The sequence below is a fragment of the Vanessa atalanta genome, chromosome 18 (genome assembly GCF_905147765.1).
Source record: "Vanessa atalanta chromosome 18, ilVanAtal1.2, whole genome shotgun sequence".
In the NCBI taxonomy this organism is placed as follows: domain Eukaryota; kingdom Metazoa; phylum Arthropoda; class Insecta; order Lepidoptera; family Nymphalidae; genus Vanessa; species Vanessa atalanta.
In genome coordinates, this window is record NC_061888.1 from 11231212 (window position 1) to 11253440 (window position 22229).

Consider the following 22229-nt stretch of genomic DNA (forward strand, 5'->3'; position numbering starts at 1 on the left):
GCCATTGGAATACGTCCAAAAATAATGTTCATAAGATTAGTCTTATCATGACCCATCTTTCTAACCACTTATTAAAAGAGAAAACTCAAAAATATATTTTCGAGTTTTTTTTCGTAGTTCCTGAATTAAGCACGTTCAATATAATATATAAATTAACAAATTAATTATTTGATTTTTAATTTCAGTACAGAATAGGTATAGTCAAAATTGTTTCGGATACATTTTCGCTGCACGCAATATGAACTTAATACGAACTATCCTTTTTATACATTATTTTATATTTAAAATAACTTCACATGATTTCATCAAAACTTTATCAGGCGTCCAACTTGATATTATTATATTACGCATCGGATCTCCATTAGTTCTCACAATATACGAGACGAAGGCAAAATTCACATACACATACAGTGCACATACAACAACAACATTAACAGCCTGTAAATTTCCCACTGCTGAGCTAAGGCCTCCTCTCCTTTTGAGGAGAAAGTTTGGAGCATATTCCACCATGCTGCTCCAATGCGGGTTGGTGGATACACATGTGGCAGAATTTCGTTGAAATTAGATACGTGCAGGTTTCCTCACGATGTTTTCCTTCACCGCCGAGTAAGAGATGAATTATAAACGCAAATTAAACGTATGAATATTCAGTGGTGCTTGCCTGGGCTTAAACCCGTAACCATTAGTTAAGATGCACGCGTTCTAACCACTGCGCCATCTCGGCTTTACACACAGTACGCACAGAGTAAAATCGAACTCATTACAACCAATTTAAAATGGCACAGCTACAGTTGATAGAGAAAAAAGGGAGATTAAATCGACTTATTGTTATTTGTATTAATATTTTTTAAAAGCCGATATAATGCCTAAAATAACAGGATAAACCCGTTTGGGGAAAATATTAATTAATTATATTGAAAAAATGTTATATTTTTGTTTTGAGCATTATTTCTAACTTTGTTTTTTTGTTTTTTAATCCTAAGATTTCTGTATTTTTATTTGTGGTGTACAATAAAGTATATTAACATTATAATATTATCATTTTTTATTAATATTCGTAATTCGTTTTCTTATTTCACAGTTAATAGTTTCTGAACCCCCCACGACCCCCGCTTAAACTGCGTTTGGGAGGACAGTTGTGTTGAAACTCTTTGTCCTTTTCTGTGCCGATGGTAACTAGTAGGCAAAGTACCATGATGATCGTTTAAGTAGTTGAGGCGTAAAAGCGTTACAACAAAATTACTCAACAAACTCACCAAGTAAATTTAATTTAAATATAAAAAAAAAAAAAAACATTTTTTAAACGCTCAGTATTTCTTAATAAGCTTACGAAGAACAGAATCACATGTGAAATATAATCCTGAAAATAGAAAAACAAGCATAAAAACGGGTCAGATTTGAAAAACATTGTTAATTCAAATACAAAACTATGTAAATAAGGTTTGAAAAAAACACAGCGTATGCAAATATTTCTTTCAAAAAGACATCTAAAAACATCCTATTTAAATTTCCCAGTGAATAAATAATTCTCGTGAAATGGGGTTAATATGTATACGATTTTTAACCAGCTTTATAAATCGAGGCTGGTCTCCGGATGGTTTTATCTGCGCATGTTACGCGATACGCCCCAAGAAGAGTTTCAGATTTGAAGAGTAGAATAAGTTTAAAAAGTAGATTAGTCATTAACAAAGGCGGTAGGCGGACTCTACCGCCCATAGACAACGACGCTGTAAGAATATCTGATGACTGGATGGTACTTACTCAGACGGGCTTGCCCTACCTCCAATTTAAGATGTTGTTTTATTATTAAGTGAGTTCAGTTACAATTTCTTCGTATTGTTTTTTTTTTTTAATTTCAATTAGGCTGTAGGTCACACTTGTCCTGCCCAATTGTAAAATATTAATTTAATGGAGCGCGTAGTTACTACATTTAAGTATCTTAACTAGTGGTAAAACTATTTGGTTTCGGTTTGTTACTTGTTCATAAAATATTCTGCATCAATAAATGTAAAATTCGTATTTATATATTTAATATAAATTATAATATTACTTAATCCAGAGACGGTGTCGTCTTCTATTTATTTTAAATCTTATTAGCTTTCTTTTAAATGTTTAAATTAAATTAGAATATTAATAGCCACCATAACTCGATACTAATAGGTAGTTAAACTAACTGTGAGTGAACCTTATAATATCTCTTCGCCATATAATTGTTTTTAAGTTTTTTTTTAACATAGTCAGCTTATGAATAAAAATAGTACATAATATTGGCTCCATTTTCTATTAGCATGTAAGGTCTTGTAAGATAAATAAGGGTGAAGATCCAGAAAAATGGTCGGGTCCATCGTCGCCACTCCACTGATAAGCAGACCTAATATATTATGTTGTCGTTCGGAAATATGAATCTTATTCGTGTGAACAAGCCCTATATATACAACTTTACATCTTTAAGTATTCGCTGTAAAGTTAATACTTATTCTTCTATTATATAAACCCGTAGATATTCTTAATATTGATAATGAATAAATCTTATGAATAAAAATTTAAAGACTTTTTTCTCAATTAAATTTGTGCTAGGAGTGGAATTAAATCTTCGACTTTTTACATCACTATGTGACCCGTGTATACCATTGCGCTAGTGTCGCTTAGATTAATTTAGTACTTTAGTAATTCAATATTTTATTACTTTATTGGTCTAGGGCTAGATATAAGCTGGGATTAATAAATGCCAGGTAGAAGAAGAAGCTAGATATAAGATAGCAGATCCAGAAGTCTTGTGCTCGAACCCCGGTTTTTATGTCGAAGAATTTTCAGTCGCAGCTCGAAGTGTGTACACTCTCGTGCGTCAGAAAGTACGCAAGGCCATCGTTCTTGCGTCTGAAGTCTTTCCGGTCGTGTCGAATTTTCCGTCCCATCGGATTATGAGCTTTAGAGAATAGCCAAACTATATCTGCAGGGATACTAATTGTGAACTATAATATGTCCTGTGCAGTTGGCTGAATCCTTTCGAGAGTGGCTACTGTATCGAATTCGTGTCTATTAATTTTCGTAAATAACATATTTCCATTTAATTATATATATAAGAAAAAAGTGTAACTTTGACACATGAATATTGTCACTTGTCAATTTTCTAGTTAATTTAACGCTGCTCCGTTTTCATAATGATAGTTCTAATTGCGGCATCGCTCTAGCATTTTTCTGTGATAAAAATCCTTGTAACTATCCGTTAACTGTATGAAAAAGAGGTATACATTATACATCACTCTTTTGCTATGAGATAAAATAATAGCGCAACAAACACATTTTCAAATTTATGATACTAGCTGTAGCTGATCAACGGGCTAGACTTTCCGTTTATAATATATTAAAATTAATAAAAATTCCAGAGCTCCAGTGGAATCCTCATTTGACATCCTTTACAGGTAGACTCGGGACACGTAGACACGTTTAATATAATTAATAATTAATTAGACAGCTACCAAACATTTGAACTGCTCGATAATTTGACGTTTAATGTGGTAATGACGTTATCAATAAGAGACTTTTAGACGACGATGCGGAAGTATGTCATATGTTGATACTAACTTTGACCGCCTAAAAGAAACGGCTAGCCTTTGTATGTCCAGCACAGATCTTGAAAGTTCCACATACACCCAATACACACACACACATATCATACAAATTCCAGTCCCACAAAGATTAAAAAAAAATTAAAACGTCCAATTAATGACTTTTTACTGATCGAACTGGTCTTCTCTTTCCTGGTAAAGAAATTTTAAAGCCTGTTTCATACTTATACTTTTACTCAATACTTATATTTATACTTTTAATCAAATTAATTATTAAGGGCTGCACACATTAACATCGAAGTACGATGCACACTAAATACAAATTCGCTTAGCGTGCAATATGTTACGAATATCTGCTGTAATTATACAAGACATAACTACCCTAGAAATGTAATTACTCGTCTCATATTTAGTGTACTCCATCAGCACGCTGTTGAGATTCAAATATAATTGAATCTATTAATAAATACGCGAGTATTTATTATTCTAGTCTTACCAATCAGAAGTTAAAAGTACTTTTTAAAAAGAATAAACTAATGACTATTTGACTTTATAGTAACAACCAAGAACATTAATTACTTTATATGAAGAAATATTATTGATGCATTAGGCATTACAACTAGCTTATATAGTTAAAGCGTTGATAGCTTTACTTAGTGGGAGCGCTCTGTGCATGCTCTTCTCGGAACGGATACTCTACGATACATCATTACAAAACACTGGAAGTCTATCGAGATTTTAAATCATTAAATTAAGCATTTTATACCGAGGTATTTTTTAACCAATAACATACTCATATTTGACTAAAATTGGTAACATTAAATTATTTGTATCCCTGTTTCACGTAAAAGGCCCTTTAATTATATTTAGTCAATAAAGTACGCTATACACCTACAGTCCCAATATCACTCTTATGATACACTAGCGACCCGCCCCGACTCGCACGAATAAAATTTACTGATAAATAATAAATATTGGACAACATCACATACTCTGATCCCAATGTAAGTAGCTAAAGTAAATATGTATTTATATAGTATATATAAATAATATACGTAGTATATGTATTTTGTGTATTGTATTTTTATGTATGTTTATGTATTATATTTTTATTTATGTAAGTATTTATATTTTCATATTTTCTATACTACAGTCTGCACTATTTTGCCCGCTACATCACCCTGTCACTCACCTCCATAGGTTGACTGGAAGAAATCTCTTTTAGAGATAAGTCCACCTTTGCCTGTACATATATTGCTGTACCATCATTGTAACATATTTTAGTGCAATAAAGAATATAATAAAGCACTTGTGTTATGGAAAATCAGAAGTAACGACGGTACCACCAACAGCCAGACCCAAGACAACATAGAAAACTAATGAACTTTTTCTACATCGACTCGGCCGGTATAATCGAACGCGTGAACTCAGAGTGAAACCGTACCCATGAAAACCAGTGTATGCACTCCTCGGCCACGGAGGTCGTCAGATAAAAATGATACTTATGATATATAATAAATATAATTTATGATTCTGATGAACCAGTGATTGATAATTAGAATTAAAATTAGATCAATATATATATTTTTTTGGTATACCTTGGCGGACAATCATAAGAGCATAGGGTAAGTGGTCACCACCACCCATCGCCAATGCACACCAACCTTGGGAACTAAGATGTTATGTCCCTTGTGCCTGTAGTTCATTCGACCTTCAAACAAAAACACAACAATACTAAGTACGGCTGTTTGACAGAATATCTGATATATGAGTGATATCCCAGACAGGATTGCACAAAGTCCAACCACCAAGAAACAGAGATACAGTTACGGAAAGTACATCCTATATACAAACAAACAAAAATTACCGCGTTATATTATTATCTTAGTATAGGCAATGTGTATACACTATCGATATCATTATAATCGTTTATTACTATCATATTATGTTTGTGAAATGTCAATAACGAATCAAAAAATTAATTTAGTGTATTTAGGTAAAATTTATGGGAGCGTATTAAAAATCGAAAATTAGCGTATTAAAATTTACAAAGGAAGTGTTTTTTTTTAAATGCCTACCGGTAAGTAGTAATGCATCAATATAACAAAGGCAGTGCGTTTCGGAGTAGGCTTTAGTACACAATTTCATGATATATACGTATTTAGTATATGAGGGAATTTCATTAATTTGGAAGTATAACTAAGGAACGGGCTGTGATTATCAAATGAAATCTTCTTCTTTTTCTAAGAAGTGTGGGATCTTAGTCCACTCGCTGCTGAAACGAGGACGTCGGCTATACGCCTCGACAATTATAGCAACTAAATACGAGGTGTGTAATTAAACTTCAATGTACCTTGTATAATTATAATATTAGTAGGAATTATTGTTATCTTCACACTAATATGTAAATCAAATAGCGTCTGTTACATTTGAATAAACGTATTAATTTATAGTTAACCGGCAATGACAAATAGCGTCCATGATAACTCATCTTAATGCTGAGGCAATAATCCCGACACGTGAGCAAACCCACAACACGAAGTTACGGCCGTGTACAGAGAGACAGATGGCCAATCTCCGACTGAGGCTGCGCGCTTGTCTCATTCCTGTACAAAAGTTTATGCTAATATAGTCCAGGAAATTGACTGAAAAACAAGTTATTGCTAGCAATTGTATCTTATTTAAAAATATCGAAGGATATTAGGGGACAGTATAAATAGTAGGAGTCGTACGTCATCCATCTAAGTAACAGGGACTTGGTGAGAGTACTTATGACGCAACACTTATTCAATCGCTTCTCAGAATAACTTAGTATTTTTGTGTTCCGTGTAAACGTTGAGGGACTCAGTGTGACAAGCACAAAGGGCATAACTTCTTAGTTATGTATAAGTTTATGGCGCATTAGCGATTTACAGCCGACATGTTTGCAGGTGAAGCAAACCTCTTGCTAAAAGGTGGCCTATTTGTCATTTCATCTACTACTTATAACTCGTATACATACGCCGCAGCCCGTCCCGACTTCTTCCTGCTAATATAAGATTTTTTTACCTTTAGAAGAAGAGATGGCCAAGTTAAGAATCTGAAGAATGTATCCGTCTAACACATATTTTTTTTTCATATTATTATTTTTTGTTTTAATTCAATCTTAAGATTTCTGTATGTTATTTTTGTGGTGTACAATAAAGTATATTAACAATATTACTTTTTTACATCCATAGCGCCACCTACCGGATCCAATACAAATCATCCACATAAATATAATCAAAATTTAAACCACTTGGGATGATTTCAGTAACATACGCATATACAGAAGATTTATATAAATATATTAGGTTTTTTGTTTCACAAAAAGCATATGAAAAGTTTTTTTTAAGCCTGTTAGTAATTGACACCTCGTTTGAATCCCAATTCTGAGAAAATATTAATAAAATGTCTATTAGGAATGGAATACAATTTTATACGAAATTTATTTAGCGCCGGTTCACTAAAAATGTTTATGATAACTTTTTGAGGTCTCGTCTGATGCTACAGATACAGAGCACAGATTTTGACTTTATATATTGCTATTACATATTTTTTTATTTATTTATTTATTATAAAAAAAGTTATTACAAAAAAATAGTTCTCGCCAAGCTGTTATGCTTAACGGCGAGACGCGCATGTTATTACAGAAAAAAAAAATGTTTTTAGCATAAATACAAATACAGTATTCACTTCACATAAACGTTTGTTTAAATATCACAATGGCGACATTTTTTCTTCATCGAGAAACAAATCCCTTAACTTAATCTTTAACGGTTTTCTGCTTATTTCATTTTTTTGTCTTAGCATAATATTTCTATTGAATAATTTTGGTACCATATATTTAGTTGTTCGTTCCCATAGTCATTATTTATTTTTGGCTGATATAATTTTATCCATGATTAGACTCTTAAACATATATTTTATTTTTGTGCTATGTAAAAATTATGGAATACAATCTCAACATCATCAAACTCGGCTCATAACTAAACAAACAGTAATTTCACGTCGCAATATAATACATGTGATATAATTTTTCCTCTACCTTTTCAAATTCCGCCCATCCTTATTCCTTTGTGCAAGCGTTCACCGGACGAATTGCACAGCGTAGCCTCCACGACATTTGACTTAAATAAAATATTCCGTGCATTTTGAACATTTATGTCACCCTACATAGTGTTGCCATGCCATCCTAACACTTGACTTAAACGCGGGAAAAGATGCATGGTTGATAATTTTATTTCAGACCCAGTCTGAACAGAGCTTTAACTTCTGTATTGTTGCTATAGATAATACCAACACCAAACTGATTAATCACGAAATGTCAGCTATAACACATAGAAACTTAGAATATGGCAGGTAGATATTTTTTCTTAAATTATGTAATTCTTTGTCACCTTATAAGCCAGGACATCTTTTATAATATAAAGGCAGGTGGATACCCTACTTTACGCCTGTCTCATCATTATTCAACTTTTATGAAGCATAGTTTAACGTTACTGCACCAAAATGAATCACTTTCAATAGAATATTGTGCCAACAATGAGACAAATGTTAATCTCAAGTTTCATAGTCTCATCGAATTGTAAAAGTAGATACGCATATTATTATTCACTAGTAATTAAGTAACTATTACTATCAAATAACCATGACATGGTACGTAGACCCTATGGTCAAATTGATTTAGTAGACGATAAACTTAGTTTAATTCATTCGTATAAATTATATTATAGATTCCGTAAAAACTGATATTTTTTAAGAAAGACGTATAGTCGTGTCACACGATAAACGAGAGGGAGAGATGACATAAAGATACGACTCATAAGCTTCAATTCGGAAGAAAAACTTAAAAATATAATTAACTCTATTTATTTCAGTATAATTTATGTTCGTATCACTTCTTAGAACGTCATGCGAATTCTCGCTCGCTGGAGACATACTCTATTCCAATCGTAAAGATAAACAAACTTTAGATTTACTCAATCAATGCGATTTTCTTATATATCTGCTATATTACGCACTAAAAACAGTTATATATTAATATATCTTTAGATATAATCCATCACTATTCCATTAGGTGGTTAGCGATGAGTTCACTTACCGACTGGCCCATTTTGCTTGCCTAATTTAAATTAAAAAAATGTATGTCACCGAAGTTTTATTATAAAAAAATATCAATTTATTTTATAGAAGCGTTGTCTGCGTATAGTGAAATTAACATTTTTATTGCTCTACATATAAATTAGAACACACGATGCGTCAATTTTCGTACATAAAACGCAGACGTAAATCATTGCGATTAGTTGTAACCAGTATGTAAGTATAACATGTATCCTTAAAACATCGCCTATACCGCTTTAGGTACGATATATTTAATGTATAAATCAAAGAAAAGCTGAATTGAAAGTAATAAACGATTTATTGCTCGAAGCAAGGGCACGTCCTCGATATTGGTGAAAAAATGATTGTGAAGCTATTCTGAAGTGCTCTGCCCGATATTTATGGATCATTTTAGTACCTATTACGGAAATGAGAGATATATACGACCATAATTACATTTATTTTAACCGTAAGGTAGAAGTCATAAAATTCTATGTTAACTGTTGAAACCATATAATTGTGCATTTATGCTATATACTAACCATGTAAAAATATATTACGTGTATAAATTTACTAGCAATTACGATTCATGACCGTATCGCAAAATATAAGTAATTTTACCGATTAATACTGGTAAGGAATTGTGTGTCGACACTCAAAGTCAAAGTCAAAAATCTTTATTCATTATAGAAGTGTTTACACTTGCGTATTGATAGTCAAAAATCTACCACCGGTTCTGAATTTAACACCTGAGAAGAACCGGCGAAAGAAACCCAGCGGGATATTTTTTTTCCCATTTTGCTCTTCCAACAATTGTATTGTCTGACCTGGCTGATAATGTCTTGCCTAAACTTTGTATATTCTACTTGAACAGGAATAATTATTAAGAAAAAAACATTTCGAAAACGTAGTGTTGTAATGTATTAAATTATACTGAAAATTTGTATGCTCGCGGTTACCTACATACTACTAATACATATTATAGGGTCTCGACAATGAAAATGTAATGTAAGCAGTTTTGGACTTTGTGTCATATTGAATTATCACAGAGTAGTAATAACTGTCAACTGGAATTACGGAAGTGGATTTTTCGATCTTAGTATACAAAAACGCCATAAGCGGTTATAGCGCTTTTTTCTTAGGTTTTCTTTCCTTTTACAAAGTATTCAAAAAAAGATGAATGAAATCTTTTAAGTTAAATAAGAAACGAATTAGGGATTCATTTATTTATATATAAAAAATAGAATATAGAATAATTTTATTTTAATGCTTAATGTAAGTAGTTTTATTGTTTAAACATAAAACAAATACTACAGATTTTAATAAAAAAAATTATAAATACTAATTTTAGGCTAATGGCTAAGAACTAAGAAAAAAAAACTAAAACAGCCTGCGATCCAGAGAACTGAACATTTAGCTCGACCAGATAAGCTATTACACAGAATAGTACCTCCGGGAGTCCGAATGAAATCTTGGAACTAATGCAAAAGCTTACTGTTCTCAATAAAACATAGAGTTACTTCCGACGTCCGGATCAATTCTGGGAGTTATTTCAGTCGAAATATGTAGTAAAGTTTTATTTCCCTCGAGCCAGGTGAGCGACTTGCTGGAAAACTTGTGCGCCCCTAATAGAATTTTTAACGGACAATGAATGATACTACGCTTTATGTATGCAGTATTTTCTTGATTTATACCAACGTGAAAGTTTTATGGCCGCCTTCGTGCACTGCATGGCAACAACCCGCTCGTGACTTAGATACACAAAGTTTTTTGTTATATTTAGAAATTGATTATGACGACTACGCAGAAAATAAGATTGTCAACTGTATTTGATACTGGTGGCGTCATGTATTTTTGTTCCATGATGCGTGCAATTGTCCTTAATGTTCTTGTAGGTCTTATAGTTAACATATAAGGCGGCATATGACGAAATTCTGGCTTCAAGCCCTCGTTAGGCCATAAAATTATTGCTGTCTAATCTTTACGTATTATGTTGCTAAACATATATTTTTTGTATATTATTGATTTACGCATTGCCAACCTAGGAATTAATAAACTGTATTTGTACGAAAGTGTTTTAATAAGGAGAGGATGATACACCCCTCCCCTCTGCAGTTACTTCGAACGTTGGGAGTAATAACAGAATCCATATATAATTACTAAATAGTAATAAACAAATATTTTTTTTTAATGAATTCGACATCCGAGCTAAAGAAAACATTTTATGTATGTAGTAATTATCCCATTTAAATATCCTAGTAATTTCATATTTTAATCCCGGAAGCCAAGCGTTAACTTACGCAGCAAATACCGGAAGAAGTCTATAATAGCGGAAGGATTGACATCAGTAATGAGAACGCACGTCGGGGCGAGTTACTTTGTATGAATTATTTACTGCGGAATATAATTACAGACGCTAATCCGACTGCTTACCGGAGATAACTCTACGTTCATATTCATGTAATAAAAATATTATTGGGCAACCTGATGGTATTTGGTCGCCAACGCCCAGACTTTGGCAGACTTAGAAATATTAACCGACCTTTACACCGCCAATGCGCCGCCAACCTTGGGAGCTAAAGATTTCCATTATGGCTGTAATTACTCTGGTCCAATCACCTTTCAAACCGCAACGCAACGAAATTATGCATTGCTGTTTGGCGGTAGAATGTGTTGAGGGGTACAGTGATCCGAGAAAATGGTTTATATGAATACATACATATTATAGCAAGAGCTGATAATTTGAACATTGCCAGCTTGAAAATAACAAGTATATTCATTTTTATGTTTGTTCTTCAATCCTATAGTTATATATAGACTCTTGCACCCATGCGAAGCCAGGTAGGGAGCTAGTGGAAATATAAAAATAATAGTTTTGCTATGTACAATAATATGGCGCAGATATATTATCGTGCCTTTAGCGCGCCTGTAGCTTATGCGTTTTGGAAACGAGCTTAAGGATTGGAGCTTGCTTCCACTGGATTGGTAGCAAATTAAAAACAATAACATAAAATATAAGTACATAAAAATACTTTATTAATCAAGATTTTTTTATATACAATATCAATCTTAGAAATATTGTTACAAAAATACTCAAACTAAAACATATAGAAACACACTCTAATTAGGAAAGCTTAGAAATCTTAATTCATTCATCATTCATCAAAATAACCCGAATATTATTAGCTTCTACACCAAAGGGTTTAAAATAAAGTAACGGCTTAAGTCAAAGTGAAATTTAAAACGTTTACGACGTTTAAGGGTGGAAAATAGAAAATAATGTCACGATAAACAATTCTCTATCTCTTTCTTCCAAGCCGCCCGACGCTACGGAATTAAGGCCTTTATCAATTAAAAATACTACGTACTGTACTTCGTTTCGTCAAATACTCTACATATTCATGGAATCCTTGAATTGTAATAAACATTTCTCATATAAAAATATTATAAAAATCTTAAGACGCACGAAGGCCTTAAATACTCAAAACTTATGTATTATGTGAAAGAATATGTATGGTCTGCAAAAAAAAAAAAAATTTATTAAAACGCCTGAATTAAATTATACGTGACGCGAGGAATTCAAATAATCTAAAATATTTATTTATTAATATTTATATTTATAATTATAAAGGCGACTGCAATTCTTCAATATAAGGGGGCAAATTATTTTCGTGATTATGTTTATTAAAAACATTGAACTTATTTATACGCGAGATTATCTATTTACACACAAATACGTATTTTTGTGTTAAGATTTTGTACTGGTTTAGGTTGCAGTCCGGGCGGATCCTCTATCTCCTCTGGTTGACGGTCCTCTGCACCGAGGACATGCCGTCCACGAAGCGAGTTCGGAACAGAACGTTCGCGTTGTTGAACATGCCGTCCTTCAGCGACACGATTATGAACTGGAAATATTTCATTTGCATATTGGTATTTCATAGTGGACATTTTGTGTATTTTCGTATAAAATAAGATCAATATTTGCCTAAAATAATTACTGTCTCAGCTTATTAATTGAAATCTGAAAGGGCGTCACCTGCGAGTGGCGGAAGTGCTCGCGCAGCATGTGGCCGATGTTCTGCGTGTGCGACAGGTCGAGCGCCGCGTCCACCTCGTCCAGCACGTACAGCGGCGCCGGCTTGAACAGCAGCATGGCCAGCACCAGCGACAGCGCCACCAGCGAGCGCTGCCCGCCCGACAGCTCGCCCAGCGACTCCTTCCACGTGTTGTTGAAACCCACTTTCACCTGACGTTTCAAACGTTTCGACGAGTTTGAGTTTTGTTTTTAAAATATCCGGCTCGAAGGACCGCATTAAATGTAACTGAATACCCGTCGATTGTGTTCATCGTAAATGGAAGTTCATTGATTATAATATATCTACTATAACACGACTCGAGCTTTTTGACGTTCTAACATAAAACAGTTAGATACAGAGAATAATTAAATATTTGTTCAAAACGTCCCCACCTCATCTGATAAGTATCACTCACTATCTTACCTCGAGACCATCCAGCACGGTGAACCCCGGCGGCGGAGTCAGCCTGGCCTGGGCGCCCGGCAGCAGCGTGCTGAAGATGGAGCCGAAGTCCCGGTTGACCTGCTCGCAGGCCGCAGCCAGCGTGCGACGCTTCTTCTCGTCGAGCTCCGCCATCACCTGCACGAGCTTGGCGCGGTCGGCCTCGACTATCTTCTTCTTGCGCATGACGTCCTGGTACTGCTCCTCCTCCTTGCCCAGCAGCGTGTGCGCGCGCGCGTTGAGGCCGCGCGCCAGGCGGTCGCGGCGCTCGCGCAGCTGCGCCACGCGCGCGCCCGCCACGCCGGCCGAGCGCGCCGCGAAGTCGTACGCGCCGCCCGCCAGCCCGAAGTACTGCCGCTCGCCCCCGATCCACGGGTTCTCCGTCTCCAGGGCTCTGATCTGGAACATCGTTACGTTCCGAGATCGCCTTGTCGTCGTGCGCGGAAATATATTACTTATTCGCTATTCGCTATAGACGAAAGCTATGTATCGTTGTGGTGTAATTGAAACTTTACTTTTCCCTTTACGCTGACCCTCTCGCCGAGAATTAAAGTGTATAAGGGTTCGATGAAGATCTAACTTCAAACGAATCACTTGACCCGATTCCTTTAAAAAAATACTCCTTTTAAAAACGACAGTTAACCTTCTTTTCCCACTCGGACGCCTCATTCTGCAGCTCCTTGATCTTGTAATCCAACTCCTTGATCTTAAGTTCCAGATCGTTGTTGCTCGCTCCGAGCTGATCTTTTTTCTGCAGTAACCGAGCTATGTCGCCGTTTCGACTCGCGATTTCCGCCTTCTGCTTCTTTATTTTCGACTGCAATTCTTTGACGACAGCCTGCAACGAGTGTTACGTATGGACGTTTGCGACTGAAAGTATATTCATGATATACAAGTAAAGAAATAACAGGTTGTGGCGGTACGGTAGCTACACCGAGGCCACCCGAATGCTCACGGTGGCGGCGGCGAGGTGCGCGGCGGCTTCGTCGCTGGCGGCGCGGAGGCCCTCGCTGGCAGCGTTGGCGTCGCTGAGCTGCTCGGTGCTGGCGGCCACGGCTCGCTCCAGCTCGTCCACCTCGAGGCGCAGCGTCTCGAACTCCTGTTCGCGCTGCTTCCACGACTGACTGTTCTGCTCCGCCTCCTTCTTGGCCGTATTTAATTCTTCTTCCGCTTTCTTGAACTCCCTGGATTTATACATTAGATTTTACTGTGCCACATCAAAAACAGGATGTGTTGTTATTGTTATTATTTTAGTTATTAAAATAAACTGTTAAATTGTTTTTGTAATGTTACATCAATCCAATGACCACAAACCTTTCCCTATGTCCCTTGATATCCTTCACTTTGGCTTCCAACTCCCTCGCCTTTGCTGCAGTTTCATTTTGCGTCTGCTTGTCTCGTTCCACGGCTGCCGTCAATTCCGAAACCTACGGTTAGTGTCAATGTTTAATTAAACAAAACTCTAAAATATAAAGGTGAATTAAGAAATTTATGAGTACCTGTCTGAATAGGAATCATCACATAGTTAACTTATCCCACATAGTTAACCAAAACTTATTTATTAACTTATTATCTATGAGCAAAATTGAACATTTTTCATGAAGACTAATTTATCATCCCCAAACGAACACAAACTATAAACTCGCAAGTCCCCTCACCCGCTCCCGCAGCGCCCGTATCTCCTCGTGCAGCTGCGCGTGCGCCGTGCCCGCCACGCGCTCGCTCGCCACGCGCAGCGCGTGCCGCGACATCTCCAGCCTGCGGGGTTCCAACGCGTTGCTGTATGCCACCGGAGCGTGCGCCGACCGCTACGCTTCGAGGCGATCGCTCACCTCTGCTGCAGAGCCGTATACTTTTCGCCGGCGTGCTGCAGCGCGGCGTACTCCTTCGAGCTCTGCGCCAGCTGCGCCTCCGCCAGCCGCAGCTCGTCCTCCAGCTCCCGCAGCTGCGCCAGCTGCATGAGCACGGAGCCGCCCTGGTGGCGCGCGCCGCCCGACAGCGTGCCGGCGGGGTCGAACACGTCGCCGTCCAGCGTGACGCAGCGCCGCCGCACGCGCGGGTGGAACGTGACCTGGCGCGCCGCCGCCAGCGCGCCGCACACCAGCGTGGAGCCGAACACCCACGCCACGGCCGGCCGCACCGCCTCCTCGAACGACACCAGCGCCAGCGCCAGCTGCACGGCGTCCGCGCCGCCGCCCTGCGCACACACCGCCGTCACTCGCGCCGCTCGCCCGCACCGCCCACCCGCACCCCGCGCTCGCCCCGCGCCACTCACGATGTCCTGCGCGAGCGCCACGACGTCCGGCGGCACGACGCTGGCGGAGATCTTGTTGAGCGGTATGATGGTGGTGCGCGTGCGCAGCTGTCCGCGCTGCAGCAGCAGCTTGCTCGTCTGCTCCGTGTCCACCACCACGTTGTACAGCTGCGGAAATGGGTGTCGTCGGTCAGTCGAAACGCTAGGTTTTGTATCATTGAGTACAATTATATATGTTAAGCTTTCATCTTTTAGGAAAGTTTTTTTAGTTATTATAGAGAAACAGTTTAATACTACATAATAATAATAAAATAATAATAATAATAATTTATATATTCACACCCAAGAAAACAAAAGTACACAATTTTTATGCTTATTAACTAAATCTGACCCCGAAACTAATGTAAATTGTAATATCAGAGTCAGCGATTCCTCAATTCATTGCACATTAGATTTCTAAATAGGACATAACTTCAAGTGTTGTAAAAAAGAAAAACACAAAATTACATATAAAAAAAGGAATGTAAACAAAAAAATAAAATAAAATAGTACATTTAAAAATAAAGTGTGTTTGTGTGTGTGTGTATGGGTGTGATTGTGTGTGTATGTATTAATCTGTGTGTGTGTGTGTGTGTGTGCATGCACTCAGTTATAATTGTTATTTTACTCATCATGCCCATAGTTAATTTGTTTTATTTTAAAAGGTTTTCTGTTTCAAAATATGACATCTGACTAATTAAATAAAATTATTACAATATATAAATACTTTTTATTGCTGCACTTGATTTTTTCGCATGCAACGATCGTACATTCCAATCCCCATAAATTATAATAATATATCCAGGTTTGATTAAAAAAAAAATAACTCACCCTGCCGCCGGCCGTGGTCTCGAGCGCCGTGCAGTGCAGAGCGTCGCGCACGCGGATCAGCCGGCACACCGTGCCTGCAAGTTGCGCACTACCGTCACCACACTACATCACGGTTCCATTATCGAGTCGACACTTGGGATCGTTCTCATAACTTCTACTGTATCTTAAATGCGCACGTGCGATCGTGCGTGCGTGTGAGTGCGATTACGGCTCATTAATTATTATCTTATTTGTCGAGAGTAGATGCACGAAACTAAACAACGTCCCGATGCCTCACCGCAGACCCTGGCGCGGTCGAAGTCCCGCTGCGGCGGCGTGTAGTGGAAGTCGCAGCGCTGCAACGTGGCGGCCAGCTGGTCGGCGCGGTCGCGCTGGCTGCGGATGCTGCTCTGCAGGGAGCGGATCGACTCCTTGAGCTCTCTGCTTCGGTCTTCGCTGAAATTCATACCTGATAATTCGGCCTGCGAAAAGTTACATTCGAATATGAGCATTATTATATGACTCGCCGGTTACGCGGAAGATATCGCAGCGCACGGGTGTGATGTAAATTATCTGAACATTGCAAGTTCAATTATGAGCACACCATGTTTAATTTTGTATTTATAATTTATCATGTGCACAGCGGTGTGAGAAGGCATCGTGAGGAAACCTTACGTGCAAATGAAAAGTATATAAAATTTGGAGAAGACTTTTGCCAAGTGATCTAACATAAAATATTCATTAAATTAATGTACTAATTGATCGACTCACTTCTAACTTATTAACTTCCGCCTGATGCTTATCAATACTTTCTCTGTCTTTTTGGTACTGCGAGCTGCTGGACTGGAACTCCCGCTCCAAGGCTTTCAGTCTTTCCTCTGCGTGTTTCTTCTCCATCATACTCTGCGATATACGGGTCGACGCTTCCGACGCCTCCTGTTTGGCCGCTGGGATAATAAACAGTTTTTGAGTATAATTAAAGTGGGTTTCCAAGTTTTTTGCCATCATTTTTTTTTTATTCATTTTAAAAATAAATCGTTACAAACAAATTGCGACTAAATTAATTTAGCAAATTTTTCTAAATAATAGAAACGAAATGAAAGCGTCTCAGCAACACAAAACGCGGTCGCAGAAGGAAAACATAGCGCTGTATAAAGACGCGTGCACAGGCAACGCGGCGCGCACCCATGAGCTGGTCCTGCAGCGAGTCGGCGGCGCCCTCGCGGCCCGAGCTCACGGACAGGAAGCGCCGCTGCGCCGCCGCCAGCCGCGCCGCGCTCGCCTCGCTGGCGCCGCGCAGCGCCGCCGCCGTCGCGCACGTCTGCGCGCCGCACGACACGTTACACTCCACCCTCCACCCTCCACACTCCACACTACTACTTCGAATTTCGAACGTCTCATGCGATTGCTTTGCCGACCACGAGAGGCCGAATAAACCACATTTGACATCGAATTGGCATATCACCGGACGTTTCATTATGGGTTTGTGAAAAACTTGCTTTGAACGTTGACGACGCTGTTGTTACTTTTGAAGTTGTCGTTTTAAATGTTGTATGAGTAGTTAAGAGGAGAAGTGTAGAGTAAAGATGAGTTATAAGAAATTTTCAATGGAGTGCAGAGATCTGTTTATGTTAATTATTTTTTCATCGGAATGGACATACACGGAATTGTATATTCGAATAATGTCGATCTGAGGCGTTAATTTTAGTAAAGTTATATTTCCTATTTCATCTCATCATTCAGATTATAAAACAAATGATATACGGAGAGCGCAGACATTATAGTGAAGCAATAAACATACAAATCCCGTTACCGGTTTTGTTAATACGCAAGAAGTGCTATCACTTTAATTTTTTTTCAACGACAACAGACAAACAAAACCTCATTCGACACTCGTACGCGTCGTACATTAGTCAGCACCGGCGAAGCGGTAGTAACGGTGCAGTGCGTTCTCCGACAAAGGGGCGACAAGCGGGCAAGGGGCACCTGGTCGAGCTCGGCGCGGCGGAGCGCGAGCGCGGCGGCGTCGTCGGCGGCGGCGCGCGTCAGCAGGCGCGCCTTGGCGGCGTGCGAGCGCAGCGCGTCCTGCGCCGCCCGCGCCGCCGCGCCGCGCGCCGCCTCCGCGCGCTCGCCCGCCTGCAGCTGCGCCTCCAGCGCCTTCAGCGCGCTGCCGCTCTCCTGCGGGACACCTCGGCCTCTTTAGCTGTAGCGATTCGCTTGGGCTCCGTGAGCGCCCGTCGCGGACTGTCCTTATATTCCGGCTCGTAAGGCGTGGGAGCCGATGTTAACGAATATGACACATAGTTCCCAAGGTTGGTGGCGCATTGGCGATGCAAAATATAGTTGACATTTCTTTCAGCACCATCAACCACCAGTTGGATATACACATAATTATATAAAATATAAAGGACTTGCAATTAAAATACAATTAAAAGGAACCACAGCTAAAGAAATGTTTGAATGTATACCAGGCCAGACCTGTAAAATATAAATATTTTAATAATAAATATTCCAAAATGAGATTTACATACCTCGTCTAACTTTTTATTGAGTTCAGAAACTTGCTTCTCTAGTTCTTTTGCTTGTTTTTCATTATTCTTTATATTTTCTTTCTTAGCTTTGATCTCATCCTGCACTTCAGTGACTTTGTCCACCGCCTCCTTCGCACTCTCTTCGGCTTTTACATATCTGTGTTAAACAAAGTATAAAGCATTATTGTAGATTTATGATGTACATCTAACATCAACTAAAAACAACGAAAAAAAAAAATAGTCTTCATTTTTCTGCTGTTTCAAATGCAAAAATACTCATTACAAGGAATTGCATAAAAAAAATGTCCCAGTTTTTCTGGTTATTCCTCCTCCTCGGAGGTTTTTCATTCCAAGATGGACTTGGATTGGATTGGATGGATTCCAGCATTTGATGTTTTTTGTACCAATGTTAGTCAATGGTAAAAAAGAAAGTGACCACTCATAATCACAAGGTTTATTTACTTGCGTACCTTCCTATTTAATGTATAATTATTTTAAAAGTACTAATATATATATCAAAACTAACTTCCAAGCCACATAGAGCCTTGTGAGGTTTTCTAGCTCTCTGACAACCTTCTGATATTCTTGGAACTGTGCTCTTTCATCCTGTAACTTCTGCAGCTTAGGAGCTATATCTTCTCTGATTATCTGTAACAAACATTATAATAAATAAAAAAAATTACAGAGATATATTTTTTTACTTTATTTAAAATTCACTTATTTGAGATTTTTGCTAGTTGTGTTCTAAACTATCAGTAATATATAACAAACTTTATCTGGCAAAGACAATAAGCTGGAGACACTGAAAACATTTTGTCAACAACAACCTCCTTCGTTACTCATTTAACAGATTTTATAGCTATGCAACAATTAATTTTCCTCATTGTATGAGATAGATGTTTGGCTATTAAATTAAATTTTAGGGAATTGGTAGTACATCATACCACAATTATTATTCTATTATATTAGACAGAAGAAAAAAAAACTCTATACTTCAACCCACTATGAAATGCCTCCTTGAACAAAGAAAACTTTGGCCATACATGTTATGCAGTAACAATAAAAAAAATCTATTGTTTAGTAATTTGATAAATGCAAATGAATTTATAAAAATCAAAATCAAATCAAGTTTATTCAAGTAAACTTCACAATGAAGCATTTTTTAATCGTCAATATTAAAATACACCACCGTTTCGGAAAGCAGCCTCCAGCGAGAAGAAACGGCAAGAAACTCGCATAGTTGCTCTTTTCAAATAAACAGATTTACAATGCTGTTTTTTTACAATAATTAGTGTCTTGTGATGGAACCGGAGCCTAAATCCAGGCGTTTTTTTTAAAAAAGTACTCTTTTAATGAATAATAAGACTTATTTATTAATTTAGTCTTAATAAACTTTTTAAATTTCGTAAATGGTAAATTGGTTACATTTCCCGTATCTTATTATATATGCGTAAACCATTGCCCAAAAACGTTCTCAGTACCGTATGCAAACATTTATAGCAACAAGCAATATGAACAGTTAATAAATATCCTCAAGGTCAATGTTTTTAATTTATAAAAATGAAGTAGATTTCTTACATCATTTAACTCCCTTAACTTTGCATCTTTCTTTTCAATGGTCTTCTGTGCGGCTTGTTTCTTAGCTTCGTACATTCTCGTCCCGGCCGCTTCTTCCACCATTGATAGGATCTATAACAAAAAACATTGCAAATATGTTTATTTGTGTGAAAAGTATTTTAACTATAAATATTATTCAAATTAATATAGTATTATCACAATGTGAATGTGTTAAATACACGAAAGTATAAAGCAATCTCTATATGCTAGAACAAAATATTAGTAAAGTACTTTGTAATCCAATTAGTGTATTTTTTTTATGTAAGCATAATTAAACATCTATGTTCAACTTTTTATATTTTTTTTATATTATCAGTTTAAGAAATCCAATATACATATCTTAGGTGAAGACTCTTAAGATGTAATTTATTTATTAAAAAAGAAACGATTTAAATTGGCAAAGCCATCAGGGTCATGAAAATAATTATTAATTATATTTTTTTTAATACTTATGCTGACACAAATATAATTATGTATAAACCAAGTTTGGTCTTAGATATAGCTTTAAAATATTTTTATTTATCTTGAAAGGGAAACTTAAGGGATTACCTTTAGTCATAGACATGGGCAATGCATAGACTATATAAAATACTCCATACATAGTAAATACATTGTCAAAAATAATATCTAATATATTATGTCTATTATCATACAAGCACATTGGTAATATTCATACCGTTTCTTTAGTAACATTTCAACTAAATTATTTTAATAACTAAAATCATTCATACCTCTGGTGGCTTCATATTCAGCACTTTGGTGATACGTCCTTGCATGATAAGAAAGTGAGGATTGTTCACATTGAGCTGAACTGAGCAGAACAAATCACTCACTCTCTTGTTTTGAACATTAATTCCGTTGATTAGGTATTTGTTCTTACCGCCCATCACCACCTGCAATTATCATTCATCTTATACACACTTATGTATTTAAATATCAATTTTTCTTTCCATAGACTTCTTACAATAAAAAAGATATATTTTTCAAATAATTTCTAACCTGTCTGGTAACGGTGATTTCATCATGGTTCTCATAACCAATAGGACATTGTCTTTTGTCTCGGTTGTCAAATGTGATGCTCACTGTTGCTTTAGTGATTCCTGCTTGGCCATGTTTGTAAATTAGCTCTTGAAGACTTCCAGCTCTTACCTATAAAAATAATATTACTGATTTGTATTGTTCAAATAGTGACAATGAATACTTCTTACTATGTTTAAAATAGATGTAAGCAAAATTAACAGAAAAAAATCCATTCATATATTCATTCCCCTAAAATTGGCGGGAAACCTCTTGTGTAATGAAATAATACTCACGTTGGAAAGATTGGTAATTCCTAGGACGAAACATATCGAATCCAATATATTTGACTTTCCAGTGCCGTTTAGACCTGTGATAGCATTAAATTCTGGGTCGAAACCCGTAATTTCAACTCTGTTTCCGTATGATTTAAACCCATCTAACACTATAGACTTAATAAACATTTTGATATTAATGAACGCATCAATATCAAGAATCTACTAATCACAAATGAAAGTTATGATAGTTAATAATATAACTAAAGAACTTGTAATTTGCCTTCATGTAAGCGGGAACCGTTGCGATATTTTGTTTAAAGTTTGACAAATTGTCAACACTCAAATGTCAATTAATATCAGGCGAAGTTAGACAGACTATTTAAAAATATTGTAAATTTAATGAATAAAAAAACACTAAAATTTTGAGAAGTTCCTAAAGTGATGTCGTGAATAAACATTTTTTTTTGCGCTTACAT

The 22229-nt window shown here is 37.0% G+C and overlaps 1 protein-coding gene across 1 annotated transcript; it reads right to left on the reverse strand.

Annotated features, from left to right (window-relative positions):
- Positions 1-11794: 11794 nt before the first annotated feature.
- LOC125071055 (structural maintenance of chromosomes protein 2) lies at positions 11795-22060 on the reverse strand. Its single transcript, XM_047681120.1, has 20 exons — positions 21772-22060; positions 21458-21607; positions 21190-21351; positions 20420-20530; positions 19368-19489; positions 18842-18998; positions 18297-18488; positions 17496-17631; positions 17082-17257; positions 16609-16792; positions 16332-16405; positions 15483-15629; positions 15040-15404; positions 14866-14965; positions 14522-14634; positions 14163-14391; positions 13851-14045; positions 13190-13606; positions 12727-12936; positions 11795-12595 (listed from the first exon to the last, which is right to left on the reverse strand). The coding sequence occupies exons 1-20, from the start codon at positions 21937-21939 to the stop codon at positions 12482-12484; spliced, it is 3522 nt and encodes a 1173-aa protein (XP_047537076.1). The 5' UTR covers positions 21940-22060; the 3' UTR covers positions 11795-12481.
- Positions 22061-22229: the final 169 nt, after the last annotated feature.